At 47.2% G+C, this 15,451-nt stretch overlaps 1 protein-coding gene across 15 annotated transcripts in view; it reads left to right on the forward strand.

Moving 5' to 3' along the window:
- LOC123992868 (histone-lysine N-methyltransferase MECOM-like) overlaps positions 1-10,473 on the forward strand; it is a 224,613-nt gene extending 214,140 nt beyond the window's left edge. For all 15 annotated transcript variants that reach the window (XM_046294448.1, XM_046294454.1, XM_046294449.1 and 12 more), the window contains 7 exons: positions 764-930; positions 1,829-1,906; positions 4,012-4,181; positions 5,778-5,922; positions 8,097-8,339; positions 8,608-8,779; positions 9,008-10,473. In XM_046294448.1, coding sequence (XP_046150404.1) covers positions 764-930; positions 1,829-1,906; positions 4,012-4,181; positions 5,778-5,922; positions 8,097-8,339; positions 8,608-8,779; positions 9,008-9,142 — 1,110 coding nt within the window. In that variant the 3' untranslated portion in view covers positions 9,143-10,473. The remainder of the gene's footprint in view (positions 1-763; positions 931-1,828; positions 1,907-4,011; positions 4,182-5,777; positions 5,923-8,096; positions 8,340-8,607; positions 8,780-9,007) is intronic.
- The last annotated feature ends 4,978 nt before the right edge of the window (positions 10,474-15,451 follow it).

Genomic DNA, 15,451 nt, shown 5'->3' on the forward strand with positions numbered 1-15,451 from the left:
CTAGTTTGAATACAGCCTTGGTTTATGGTGTCTCTCAACTCAATGCCAGTCAGAGCTTCTCTCTGAAGGACTATACTCATGTTGTCACATCAACCCCTCTGCTCTGTTCTGCTTATATGCACTGCTGGCACTACCTTCAGGGGCTATTTAGGGGGATCTTTTGCGACATTGGACTGTATTATTGATGGAAAATAACCCTAACCTAATGTGTCCGGCTCCACCCAACATTTCTTCCCCCGTCAACAAAGGCATATCTATAATCTCTAGGAACACTACTTACCAGTTTGAAGGTTAAATGTGTCCTTCGCTGTCAAATAAATGTCTGAACGCAACTTTTGTCCGAACGGCACCACAATCCTGCCTAGTTAGACAGTGGGCTGCTTCACTCAACACTTCCTACCATGTAATCTACCACTGTCTGTACAGCAGGAATGTGGTGCGGTTAGGACAGACGTTGCATTCAGACATTTATTTGACAGCAAGGGACACATTTAACCTTAAAACTGGTAAGTAGGGTTCCTAGAGATTATAGATATGCCTTTGTTGTTGGGTTAAGGCCCACACATTAGGTTAGGGAATGATGTGCAACCAAGGGAGTCCATAATACAGCCCCACATCCCTAAAGACTCCAGAAGTTGCCCCTGAAGCTGAAACCTGCCAGGTGATCAATTGAAATAAGGTGTGTTACTGACTGACTTACTTGGTTAAATGAAGGTTCCATAAAGTTTTTACCTGACCATTTATGTGACATGTCTCTCCTCAGATGTCGGCCATTGAGAACATGGCGGAGAAGCTTGAGACGTTTGGTTCGCTTAACCCGGAGTCAGGTGACCTGATGCGCTCCGTCCCCTCCATGTTTGACTTCCGAGCTCCGCCCACTGCCCTCCCCGAGACGCTACTGCGGAAGGGCAAGGAGCGCTACACCTGCAGGTAACCATGGAAACCGTTTACTCGCAAATAGTACCAGAGGTTGTTTTGGTTTTGTCTTCACTATACGTCATCTCTGGTTTTGGCCTCGTGACTTTCTGATTGAAAGTCCCATGGTTTTGTCTTCACTATACGTCATCTCTGGTTTTGGCCTCGTGACTTTCTGATTGAAAGTCCCATGGTTTTGCTCAATTCCTATTTCTATACTTCTAAATTCATGAATTGAGTTGGATTGAATTGAATTGGAATAGACCCTAAACCTGAAAAGTACATATGTCCTTGAGTGTATGGCCTATTTCCATTCCATGTCCTTGAGACAAACATTTTGTTCATTTCCATGGCTGGCCAGTGTCAACCCTTTGAGGTGACTGTGTGTGCTGTGTTACTCAGTGAGGGGCCGTGCTTGGCCCCCTCTTTCTCCCACTGTTTACCCAGGGAGTTGGCCCTGATTAGCAGATTAATACGAGAGGCTTTGGGGCCCCAGCGGTGCTTTGATCTAACTCTTTGCTGTGTGTGTGGACAACACCCACTCTCTGCACCTACCCACTGCTACGTTATACACATAAGCTTACTCACACACATTCCATTAGCTTCAAGTGCTGAGTGTGGTGGTGAAATTAATATTAAAATAGCTAGTTGTTCGTGGAATTATGAAACCATAACACGATGCATAAATTATGTTGCACTCAAGCAGGTTTTTATCAGTTAATTGATAGAGACATAGTAACAGGTATTCTTTTGAATCAATTTTGATTTATAGTGAAAATGTGTTTTTCCTATTGTGAGTTTTGTGTTGTTAATGCTGCATGTTCTAAGATATGTCGCAGACATTTGAATACATTTTCTGCTGGTAATTTAAATCTAAGATGTATGGTGACACGAGGTGTTCTCTGCCCATCAGATACTGTGGTAAACTATTCCCACGGTCTGCCAACCTGACCCGCCACCTAAGGACACACACAGGAGAGCAACCGTACAGGTAAGTCACACACACACCCACACACACACACACACACACACACACACACACACACACACACACACACACACACACACACACACACACACACACACACACACACACACACACACACACACACACACACACACACACACACACACACACACACCATGTGCTAAACATACCCAGCCCTAAAGAAGGGTCAGCCGTAGGATGAGGGATGTGGGAAAAGGGAGTGTGATCATGCCGTGCTGAAAGGATGATGTCCCTCTAACACTCCTATAACGTCAGTTCGTCTCACCCCGCGAGCGCAGACAATAGTTAATAAAGACAGGACAGCCTTTTCATTACAGTATAAGTCATCTGTTAATGTCTGTCAGATAGACTACACACAATTTCACACAGACACACAAAGACCCATAAAAAGAACACAAAAGCACACAATCATAAACACATACACACACTTTCTCAGAGAACATGATCAGGCACACACCGAGTCCTCCCAGACAGCCATCGTTCATTTATCAGACCCAGTCCGCTGCTACACGGATATTTTCCCAGAGAATTCCTGTCCATAGTTATGGGCAGCATTCTTGTGTGTTGTTCTACGCCATTAAAAGCCTGGAACAATTATCATTCTGCTAAATAATTTGCCTGATGAAAAATGGTGGCCGACGTCTGGTTGACAGGAGGGGGGTTTGAACTTGAAGATGGGGGAGGGTGTGACAGGGAGAGGGGAGGGGAGAGGGGGGGTAAAGAAGGAAGTTTGGTGAAAAATGGGGGTGATGAGGAGCAGGGGCAGATGTCCAGGGGTAGCAGCTGGAATAATGACTGTGATGTCGGAGGGGGCGACTCGGAACACACACACACACACACACACACACACACACACACACACACACACACACACACACACACACACACACACACACACACACACACACACACACACACACACACACACACACGTGCGCACACACACACACACACAGAGTACACAATCCAGGGGAGGCCAGTTGACCACAGGGGAGGCCGTCAGGCCTCTGCAGCAGCCTGATAGATTGAGCCTCTACCCTCTGGCACGTCATTAAAGATATCTGCGGAAGATAACAGGGCACTCCTGAGGGACGGCCAATTGGGCAAGCTAATTCCAGCTAGAAGAAAAGATGTAATCATCTTGTATAATTTTGCATAGGGGGGGGGGCTACGCTCAAACAGATGTGGAGGGGGCTAGGCTCGAACAGATTTGTTGCATGCCTGTTTTGTGAGAGAAGAATGTGATTTGTATTGTGCTGGCAGGAGATAAGAGACAGAGCTGGTTTCACCTTGAACGAGCTCCTCCATCATGTCTGAGAGAGAGAGAGAATGGGGGATGATGGGGGCTGTCCATGAACACACGTGTGTATGTGTTTGTGTGTGTATCATTAGAATAGTGGAGATTGTTAAAGGCAGAGTCAGATGAACTCATGGAAAACATCTGTATGTCTCTGCATCCAGTATCAAGGAGGTTAGAGGTAGTTTCGCGAGCCAATGCTAACTAGTGTTAGTGCAATGACTAGAAAGTCTATGCTATCTACTAGCATGCTAGCAGTTACCATAGACATCCAGTCATTGCGCTAACACTAGTTAGCAACTTCTCTCTGCACACAGAGACATAGAAATGATATCTGGCAGGTAGGAGCGTTGGGCCAGTAACCGAAAGCTTGCTGGATCGAATCCCAGAGCTGACAAGGTAAAAATCTGCCATTCTGCAGTTAACCCACTGTTCCCTGGGTGCCGATGACGTGGATGTTGATTAAGGGAGCCCCCCCCCCGCTCTCTGATTCAGAGAGGTTGGGTTAAACGCAGAAGACACATTTCAGTTGAATGCATTCAGTTGTACAACTTACTAGGTATCCCCTTTTCCCTTTCCCTTACTAGTTCATCTGACACTGGGAAGTAGACGAAGGGCTTCATTGTCAAAACCGTGAAGTATCCCTTTAAGGCCCATGTCTTTCATTGCTTGTATTATTTTAATGTATCTACTCCAGCATGTGTGTAGTGTATTTGTATTGTTCCACATGAGTCCCGTCTGTTTTGACCTTTGACCTCTATGAGTGACCCCTACCTATCTGTCTCCTCAGGTGTAAGTACTGCGACCGCTCGTTCAGCATCTCCTCCAACCTGCAGCGCCACATCCGCAACATCCACAACAAGGAGAAGCCCTTCAAGTGTCACCTGTGTGACCGCTGCTTCGGCCAGCAGACCAACCTGGACCGTCACCTCAAGAAACACGAGAACGGTAACCTCTCAGGTGAGAGAGCCTCTCAGTCAACCAATCAATCAAATGTATTTATAAAGCCCTTGTTACATAAGTAGTTGTTTACAAAGTGCTTTACAGAAACCTGGGAAATGAACCCGTGTAGTAGCAGTGTACTTACATCCAGTAATCTTCCCAGCGTGAAATAGTTCCCAGTCGCTATGATTGTGACGTCATGTTGTAAAATGTCTCACAGTGTGAAAATGTTCCCAGCTCTTTATGTGGATGGCTGAGCTCGTGCCACGTCTCTCTCCCTCACCCTCACTCACCCTTGATTTAGCTCGCTGGTGGAGATGGCTTGTTCTCAGAGGTGTGCAGTTTGTAAAGCTAAATACAAAAAAATTATGTCATGAAAGAAAGACAGGTACACGTTTTAATGCTCCCGCAGTTTTATTGTGGGATATTTCAATCCTGACAAACTCTTTTGGGTCCAAGCGTTGCGCAATAAAACTGCGGGAGCATTCAACAGTGTGTGTTTATCTATCTTTCTTCAAATTAACTGGTGACCAACAAAACTGCTGATGATTCAAATATATTTATGTGCTGTGTGAGCACTCACTCACTCAGCCTCAATTGCCTCCGTAAATTCTCCAGCTGTTTAATGTAATTTACTTACGGTTAAATAAAGCATTTGGGGAAGCTAAGAAATTAGATTAAATTAATCTGTCGTCCGTCTCTGCGACAACACCATACCGTTGCGCTCTGAATGTTCGACGACTCGGCAGCTTTTTTCGGTGGTACAAATCATCGCTGGTTGAGTGTGATAGGTTGCTCTGCGTCGCAGCAAACCCCTGAATCGCATCAGAAATGTGGAGGCAAGCAGGAGACACCTGGCCAGACGCCCATCGTAAAGTTCTGGTTGGGGAGCTAGTCTCATTGATCAGATACATTAACTTATTAAAGCAAATATTGGCATTGCATTCTCTGGAAACCTACAGACTCTCTGGAAACCTACAGACTCTCTGGAAACCTACAGACTCTCTGGAAACCTACAGACTCTCTGGAAACCTACAGACTCTCTGGAAACCTACAGACTCTCTGGAAACCTACAGACTCTCTGGAAACCTACAGACTCTCTGGAAACCTACAGACTTGTACATTTGGTCCCATCACTTGTCTGAGCTCCTAGTCTCAATGTAATATTGGTTTGCTTAAATATATGCTTATTATACTCAACCGGGTACTATATTGGGGATGAGTACTGCCAGGAAAAAAGAGACTTGAGTACAGGGTTAGGGTCTGCCATATCAATTCCGGAAGTACACAAAAATTCAAATTCTAAATTGAACTAAAATGAAATGGAACAATTGACCTCAACCCCGCAGTAGCTTTACTTCCGGGTAATAAGGCCAGTGTAAGGGTGCTATTCCTGCAGGCCTTGGTCCAACACCAACAGGAGATTCAGTACATACTGGTACACTGGTGCCCCATGCAGGCCAGTGGGGGATTGGTTTCTCGTCAACTATCTGATTCCAAATAGTTTCTTGTCATCCAAAGGGAGAATCCAATGGGGCTGTCACTTTGGTCTTAATTGTATTCTTTTAATACTAATATTCAAACGGACTGAAAATAATTGTTGTCTTTCTGTAGGCACGGCTGCGTCCTCCCCTCGGTCAGAGCTGGACAGCAGCAGCGCCATCCTGGATGACAAAGAGGACTCCTACTTCAACGAAATACAAAACTTTATCGACAACACAGGCCAGAACCAGCCGTCCCCTGACCATTCTGAGGAAGGGTAAGTCATGTGTTTTGTCTAGATGTGTGTGTGAATGTACATGTACTATATGTGTGTGTGTAAAAAAAAAGCTTTTACAAACAGTACATGCATTCATCATTCATCTTATCCTCTGTAGCACACGCACACATGCACACACACACGCACACAAACGAGAGGCCTGCTTTTCTGCAGTACATATTCAGTGCTTGAGGCTAAACAGGGAGACGATTATAGACAAACATGGGTGGACACGGCCTCTCTGTGCTGGCCTGCTACGGCATTCTGATGCACTTCAGCCTTTATTCATTTCTGTGTGCGTACGTGTGTGTGTGTGTGTGTGTGTGTGTGTGTGTGTGTGTGTGTGTGTGTGTGTGTGTGTGTGTGTGTGTGTGTGTGTGTGTGTGTGTGTGTGTGTGTGTGTGTGTGTGTGTGTGTGTGTGTGTGTGTGTGTGTGTGTGTGTGTGTGTGTGTGTGTGTGTGTGTAGTAATGAACATGTCGCCCAGGGAGGTTCGAAGCAACAAGCAATCATCACTGACGACATCTGGGATAATTACCACATTTGGAAACGTGCTGGAGCTTTTCACAACTGTTGACTTTGGGCCATGCATGTGCACCGGTATCGGCCTTGCATACAATTATGTCTGATGATTATGCAAATGAATTTTCTTGTAAAACTATGATCAACTTCAGGATAGCGGTCGGCTACAGGTCGGCGGGCTTATTTTTACGTGCCTTGGGTTTGATCAGGGAGGTAGAGATAGAGATCTCTGACTTTCTTTTGTGTAGAAATGGGGTTGTGGGTGCAGGCTTTGGAGCGTCAGTGAGATGGGGGGGGCTGCAGCCCGTGAGCGACTTGCTCCCACATCTGGAACCAACATGTCCGCCGACAGGAAGAAAGTCGGAGAAGGCGGGGTCAGGGGGTCGGCCCGTGTTTCCTTTCAAAGTGCGGCGCTCCTGACTACTTATGATAGATACTTTATCCCCAGCAAATTACCACGTTTGAACGCGTAATTAGCGGATCTGTTTTCTTAATCACGGAGGCTCTGGTCTGGGCCGGCGCTGCTGGCCTCGCTATGCAGTGCGTTGCGATGTCGACAAGACATGGCAACTACCACCTTGGCAGCCCTGGCCCTCTCCCAGTCCCACCCAGGGGGCGCGTTGCTTTTCAACTCTGTCCAATTCCCGCTATAATCGCCCCAGTCTGATAAACGCTAGAGATGGATAGCAGATAGCAGATTCTCCCCATTGTGCTAAAATATGCAATTATTCTCCCACTCCTTTTCTTCTCGGCTCATTGCAAACTCAGTTTTTCTTCTCCTTCAAATAGATTATTTCCTGGACTCTTCACGGTCCTCTAATCTACGAGGCGATTTTGGCGGGTGTATAACGAGGGTCCGCAGCCAGACTTTGTGTGTTAACCTCTTCTAGAAAAATACATAGTTGGGAGCTGACGAGAGACATCCCAGAGTGTAATTAGTGAATCAGTCTTAATGTGGTTCCAGATGATTTACCAAATGGTGGTTTCCTGAGGCTGTAGAGACAGTGGACAGATTAAACCCCAGTCAGGTTTTGATAGCTGGGCCTTTTCTCCCCGTGGGGACCAGGGAAATGGGCTGCTTGGCAAGGCCCTCATAACTCTCCCAACAAATGGGCCTGTCAGCTAAATATTTTGCCTATTAGATGAATCTGAGATAGTAGGAAAATAAACAACGGGAGAGACCGAGCGGTGCTGCTAAGTGCTGCAGCGATCAGCGAGACGTTCATAGAGCCCGTGCCCAGAGGGGCCCCCGAGACGCGATGACAAACGGGGTTCCCACTCTGCCTCTCTCTGCCCCAGCTCAGCTGCCATGGCTCGCTCCGTTCCGCCCTAAGCTGCTCTACCCACTCGCTCTCTATCCTCTCTCTACTCCCATTGTTCACTCAGGAAGGAGGGACTCTTACAGGGACTGACTGGCCAAAATATACAAGACCACAAGACCACATTTCATTGTAAAGTTTTATGTAAGAATGAGTGTGTTAGCCTTGTATCCATACGTGTATGGTGCATGGCAATGATAGAAGAGTATAATTGGCTTCAGCAAGTACAACATGGCTAAGCGTGAGCGTGTATATTGCTTATGTAAAGTTTTTGCAGCACTGTGCTTGTGGTGTGCTAGGTTTTACTCATGTATTTCCTGGTCTCCGCTGCTAGATTGAACGGTGGTCCTTTCGAGGAGGAGAAGCCCCTGGTGGCCAGCCATGGGTCACGTGACCTGGAGGAGGAGGGGGAGGAGCTTGGCGCCGAGGAGGAGAAAGGGGAGCAGAGCAACAACGCTGACGGGAAACCTAGGGACGAAGCTCACCCCGGCAACCTAGATGGTGACATCCTACTCAACGAAATAGAACTTGACGGCCCTAGCGATTTGGAGCTCAACTGCAAGACTTCCCCAAGGAGGTACGAGTTGTGGGGATTAGCCTCCACCATAAATATCTACTCACGCAACTATGTAGACCAAAATATATGGACACATACACGTACACGTATGTACCAAGCTGAGACACTGTGACAGTATATTACCATTCTTTAAACCCCCTGAAGGGATCATTGAACGGAATTGAGTTGAGTTGAGTTAGTTCAATTTCATTTATTTAAGTTTAGTTGAGAAATTGAATTGAGTTGAATTGAATGTTGACAGGGATTTGGTTGTCTCCCTCCTCTCCAGGTATGAGGAGGAAGAGGATCAGAGTAGCTACTCTGCGCTGGATCACATCCGTCACTTCTCTGACATGCATAAGATGGAGGACAGTGAGTTCAGCGACGGGGACACCTCCTTTGGCTCCCCCAGCCTGCCTGAGGCTGTCAAACAGCCCCTGTACAGGAAATCCAAGTCCCAGGTAAGTGCGTGTTTGTTGTGTGTGTGTGTGCGTGCCTGTTTGTGTGACATGTAACATGATAATGTATGAAAAAGTATTAAAATGTATGCAATCAAATCACTACTTTAAGGGGGGGTGTATATGTGTAACCGTGTGTGTGTGCTCATGCATGTGCGGTGTATTTGTGTGAGTGTGTATCTACACTTTAGGTGTGTATTGGAGTTAACCTGTCACTCTCCCTCTCCCCAGGCGTACGCCATGATGCTGTCTCTGGCTGACAAGGACGCACTCCACCCAGCCAACCACACACCAGCCACCATGTGGCACAGCCTGGCGCGGGCCGCTGCTGAGTCCAGTGCCATCCAGTCCCTCAGCCATGTATGATGCCGTGATCCCTGACCCCTAACCCCCCCGACCCCGACCTATCGCACTGAGAGGCCTTGGGGTCCGTCAGCGGGGCCCCTGGCCCTTGGCCCGTCACAGACTGCTGAGCAGAACCACGGCCCATCTGACTGCTGAGCAGAATGCCTTACACACGTGCAGGGTCACCGTCCACAGAGAACCGCCCAGCCCAGCCCTCCAAGAGATCCAACAAACATCCCTTCTGTGACCTTAAATTGAGTCAGTATGTTTAATATCAACGACAATGATGATGATAGTGATTATTGACTATGGTGATGAAAATAACAATGTAAGTAATAATAGCTGTATTTATTCTGTTGATTTTTAATGTTTTGCACAGCAGCGGCAGCTGGTAGGAGGGATGATGGAGATGGTTTTGTTAGACGTTACATTGCTAGAGCATTTCATGTGTCCACTCAGCTGAGAACAGTCTTCCTCAGTGCGAAGTCGGTTGTATTTAGAGAACCCATTCGGGAACGCGGTCCAGCCACGGTTGGATATGTGTACAGAGTACAGACCCTACCTAGCCCCACATAGCCCTACCTAATCTTACCAGGCCACACCTAAGCATCCCTAGCTCCACCTAGAACCTCATAATCCTACCTAGACCTACCATTCCAGCTACCTAACCCCACATGGCCACTCCTAGTATACCTGGCCACTCCTAGTATACCTGGCCACTCCTAGCATACCTGGCCACTCATAGCATACCTGCCCACTCCTAGCATACCTGGCCACTCCTAGCATACCTGGCCACTCCTAGCATACCTGGCCACTCCTAGCATACCTGGCCACTCATAGCATACCTGGCCACTCCTAGCATACCTGGCCACTCATAGCATACCTGCCCACTCCTAGCATACCTGGCCACTCCTAGCATACCTGGCCACTCCTAGCATACCTGGCCACTCATAGCATACCTGCCCACTCCTAGCATACCTGGCCACTCCTAGCATACCTGGCCACTCCTAGCATACCTGGCCACTCATAGCATACCTGCCCACTCCTAGCATACCTGGCCACTCCTAGCATACCTGCCCACTCCTAGCATACCTGGCCACTCCTAGCATACCTGGCCACTCCTAGCATACCTGGCCACTCCTAGCATACCTGGCCACTCCTAGCATACCTGCCCACTCCTAGCATACCTGGCCACTCCTAGCATACCTGGCCACTCCTAGCATACCTGCCCACTCCTAGCATACCTGGCCACTCCTAGCATACCTGGCCACTCCTAGCATACCTGGCCACTCCTAGCATACCTGGCCACTCCTAGCATACCTGGCCACTCCTAGCATACCTGGCCACTCCTAGCATAATATAATAATAATAATAATATATGCCATTTAGCAGACGCTTTTATCCAAAGCGACTTACAGTCATGTGTGCATACATTCTATACCTGGCCACTCCTAGCATACCTGCCCACTCCTAGCATACCTGGCCACTCCTAGCATACCTGGCCACTCCTAGCATACCTGGCCACTCCTAGCATACCTGGCCACTCCTAGCATACCTGGCCACTCATAGCATACCTGGCCACTCCTAGCATACCTGGCCACTCCTAGCATACCTGGCCACTCATAGCATACCTGGCCACTCCTAGCCTTCCCAGCACCACAGCTTCAGACCTTCTCAGCTGAATTGGAGTATCAGTGAAATACGTTATGAGAATGATTCCCTTTAACCCCTGGATATAAACAGGTGTTTTCCCATCAACATGTACTTATAGAAATGCTAGTATACTTGGAAGGGTGGTGCTGAGTAAAGACTCGAGTCCAAATGAACTCCACCTCTCCAAGAACGATGGTGCTACAAACGCATTACGACAAGATTGTTGATGAACGAAGATCAAAATAAAAATTGAAAACGGAGAGAAATCGGACTGGTTTCACAACCCAAGAAAGAGTTTGCATAGCTGCGTGTGTCTGCACAATCACAGAACTGTACACGAGTGTCTGCAAACTGCGGCTCTGAAGCTGGACTCCGTCCCACCCTGCTGCACTCTCTGTGAAAGGATCTAAATAGTTTGTAATTTTAGTTGAAGTAAAAAAGAAACCACCATTTTTTTTCTTTTTACTCTGAAAAAGTAGCAAGTGCTGAATTATAATTGTTAAACAGTAATAAGGGCATCTCTCCTCCTTCCCGAAACCCCAAACTCATCGTAGTCGGCCAACGATACCACTAATTAGCCTAAATGCTAGTTGTTAGCTACCCCCTTCCTTGTGTGTCTTTCATTTTTTAGACAATCATGTTTTCTTGTGTTGTTTTTTTTCTACATTTTTATTGTTGTTGATGTTGATGTTATTGCTGTTGTATGTTGAGAATTGTATTTATTTCTTGGCAAACTGTAGTTTGTTTACTGAATAGCACTGCTCTTACCCATAGCGAAGGGGAGATTCCTCGCTGGGGCCTACTCCAGAACTCAATGGGGTTTGTAGATGACGTTTTGAGTGCCGGATAGTATTAAACATACCAAACACTCTTTATTCTTCTATTGAAACTGACTGGTTGATGATGAATAGATATTACTTCGGGTTTTTTTTGTACGACAATTTATTGATTCAAATGTAAATGGAAAAAAACAAAACCTTATAAAGACATGAACAAAGAAAAAGATGCCAGGTATAATTTCTTCATAATCGCATGATTGGTCTTCATAGATCTGTATCTGGCAGTTTTCTACGGTGGTCTGCAAGCTTGTGTGACGTTCAGTCCATGTTAATCCCTTGTGCCAAACCTATAATAAATAACAGATTATATTCATTTATCCTCCCATTTTGAGGGACCAGATTGTTTGTTTTTTGTCGTTGTTGTTTTTGTTTATAATCCATTTTAAAAAGTAATCAGCAAGTTGAGGTACTTTGTTTTAATGCTTTCTACAATGTAACTGTAATGCAATTGAATTCAATACTGTGGGAGGATCAACTAAGAAATAAAGGACTACAATGTGGATTAAATGTGTGCTCTTGCTTTCTCTTCCTCTCTCTGACTCTCTCTCCCTGCCCCCCTCCCTCCCTCTTGTCCAGACAGTGTGTTAAAATAAGAGCTGGGAGTCAGAGAGACACCTGGCCCTTTCTCCTGGCTCTCCCAGGGCCTCCGAGTGTGAGATAACTCTGGTCCCCCCTTTCTTCCCAGGCCATGGCACAGAGAGCAACATAGACAGAGGGAAAGAGAGACTGAGCTAGACACAGAGGGAGAGAAAGAAAGAGAGATTGAGCCAGACACAGAGGGAGAGAAAGAAAGAGAGATTGAGCCAGACACAGAGGGAGAGAAAGAGAGAGAGAGAAAGAGAGGCTGAGGGAGAAGCGTAGTGTAGTGGAAGCGGAGGCAGGAATGTGTCCTCTTTATTTGGGGCCATGTTGTGGGCCATGATGGATGAGGTGGGGAGATGTGATGACCTGGCTCATCGCTCAAATGCTCAATAAGACTTCCCATCCTGCAGGCGTCCCTGTCAGAACCCCCCTTGCCCCTCCTCATCCTTCCCACACCCCCTCTGTCACGGCTCGCATTTGTGGGCGGACATTGTGGCTGAGAAGCCCCTCTCACGTCCATTGTCCAGTCCATGAGTGGGGTGTGTGGGGGGTGAGGTTTTTGTTGGGGGGGCTGACAGTGGCTATCCCAAGCCCTGACTCTCCAACACATTTACAGTGGCTCTCACCAAGCCTAATGGATGGGATGATTTTTTAAGCGGGCCTCGTCGATCAGCCCCGCCGTTCCGTCAGTCCTCCTCCACGGGGCGTCCAGCTTTGATTAGGTCATGGCGGGTCAGGCAGCGTTGATGAGGTCAGTGTGGGTCGTCCAGCATTGATGAGGTCAGCCTGTGCGAACGGTGCAGGGTCATAATGGAGTGGAGGTGATAATAGCCTAGAGTATAGGAGGCTTTAAGCTGTATGGACCAGAGGGGACCGTATGTATGTATGGACCATTACTGACCTGCCTCACCACAGTGTAACGACACACCCTGTACTACGCCCTCTGCTGGAGATTATAATAATAACAACTTAAAGATGTGCTCCGGAAGCGACTGGATCTGTCAATGTGTAGTTCATACATTCATAATCTAGAAGTAGAATTACTGTCTTGAGCTCCTTGCCATTTGAGTCACAGCCAGCAAGATGCACACACAGCAGAGAGAGTGAGAGGGAAAGAGAGAGAGACAGATGAGAGCAATGACGTGTTGCACATATCTGCACATATATGACGTAGTACAACATTTTTGTCTCTTGAGCACTACTTTCAGAACTACTGGCTAAAAAGTATGCAAATCTTAAGGAGAGTCTCTTTAAGTATTTTCAATCTTATGCTCAAACGCTAAACTAGGATACTTGTCATTGTAAAGAGCACTAGCCAGGCAATTATATCACCAAAGTCGAACCCATAGATCAGAGGGGCCATTTCCTATTGAAATAACTCCAAATTATTAATTGAAAGTAGGGTAGTGTGTGTATGAATGTGACTGAGAGTGTGTGGGCAGGGGGTGAAGGGGGCATGGGTCCTGGTTTGGCAGTGTACCCTGTTGGGCTCCTCAGCATTGCTAATTTGATCATTGTGGATTAGCACATGCCAGTGTCACCCATGCCTCGGCTCACACTTAATCCACACGCTGAGTCCCGTTATTACCACCATTATCCCACAGCTCCACATAAAGACCTCTGTGTGTGAGTGGGGCTGGCAGGCTCGAAGGGACACTGTGTGTGTGTGTGTGTGTGCGCGCGTCTGTGTGTGCGTGTGTGTATTTACCCAAGCTGGGGGAACACAGAAAAGCAGTGTGGATTAGTTCATATGATCTGGTTTATTTAATTGCAGTGTGTGTCAGAGAGGCGGGGTTTGTGGTGACTCCGTGGGGTGTGTGTGTCTGTGGGCGTAGTAGTGGGCTGTAGCGGTCCACTCCTCAGTAGGGCTGGGAGCCAATCAGCTAATGGGGAAGCTGGCAGAGGCTCAGAATCCATCGGGCCTCATTATGGCCTCGCCACCCTCACTCCTCTCTCTGCTGCCACTGCCACCCGCCCAGTGGGCCCTTGTGTGGCACACTGCCACCCGTTCACTGGAACATACATCAGGCCCCAGAGAGAGAGAGGCGAGGGGCTGTCGCAGCTGGCTCTCATACTGATTAACTTGGCACTCCAGCTGACTCAGATGCCGGGGGAAACATTGTTGAAGAGGAAGGCATGGGGGTGTACAGTACAAGGGGGCGGAGGGTGAGGGGCGTGGGGGTATGGAAAGGAACATGATTGCTGGCTTTCAGTTGGCATCAAGCGACAGCCAAAAAGGGGGAACTCCAACAAATCATCACACTGAGTTTTTGTCTGGTTTCTCAATAGTTTAATAGTGGTAACACCCCCAGTGTTTCCCTACATCCCTGGGTACTTGTGTAGTGAAGGGGTAAGCCAGCCACCCAGCCTGGTCAGCCTACAGACAGGACAGCCTACCCAGGCAGCTTCTCTCCTCTCTGGAACAGAGAGCTGCTGATCTCCTTAAGACTCCTGGTGGTTTCATTACGCTACTTGTTTTTCTCCCAAGGAGCTATGGGTCATTGATGGGGGCCCAGTGGGGGCCAGCTAGGGGCAGGGCAGGCGTGTTAGAAGAACCACTTTGAGTTTGTTGTTGACATCCTCTTGGAGTTATTGAAAACCGGAGAAAAAACCAAGACAACCAGTCTGTGTGCGTCCCAAATGGCACCAGAGCCCTTGTCAAAAGTAGTGCACTATATAGGAATTAGAGTGTCATTTGGGACGGAGACTATTATTCAGAATTTTTAAAATTCAGATATCCCCTTTACACATCCCTATCACACTCACACAGTGGTCTCTTGGTCAGGTAGGGAGAGTCAAGTTTATTAGTACAAAGTCTTGTTTTTTGTACCATGCTCAGTGCCATCCAGTGGTGGACATAGAACAAGTGCACCAAACTCGGTTTCAGATCCATTCACTAGAGCCCCGATTCCGACCCGAGTTAAAAAACACGATAATGGAACGTTTTCCCCTTTTACGCACTTTTCTTCCTTATTCTGACCTTGAATTTAAGCAGGAGAACAGCATGCTATCCACCCCATACTCCTTCAGGGTGGAGATGTAAGATGTATCAACATGACATGTATTGCAACCACTTTTCCACAGTGAAGCAGGCTATAAATATAATTTTATTCCGAATTTTTTATTGTGCTCTTAATAATTTGCGCGGATGACATTTGAACACCCAAGCTATAGGCTTCTGTAGAGATGAACTAGCGCTTCAGAACGCTTTAATTATAGCCTATGCTCAGGTTTTATTTGACCATTTCTACCATGT

This window comes from Oncorhynchus gorbuscha, linkage group LG13 (genome assembly GCF_021184085.1).
Source record: "Oncorhynchus gorbuscha isolate QuinsamMale2020 ecotype Even-year linkage group LG13, OgorEven_v1.0, whole genome shotgun sequence".
Taxonomy (NCBI): domain Eukaryota; kingdom Metazoa; phylum Chordata; class Actinopteri; order Salmoniformes; family Salmonidae; genus Oncorhynchus; species Oncorhynchus gorbuscha.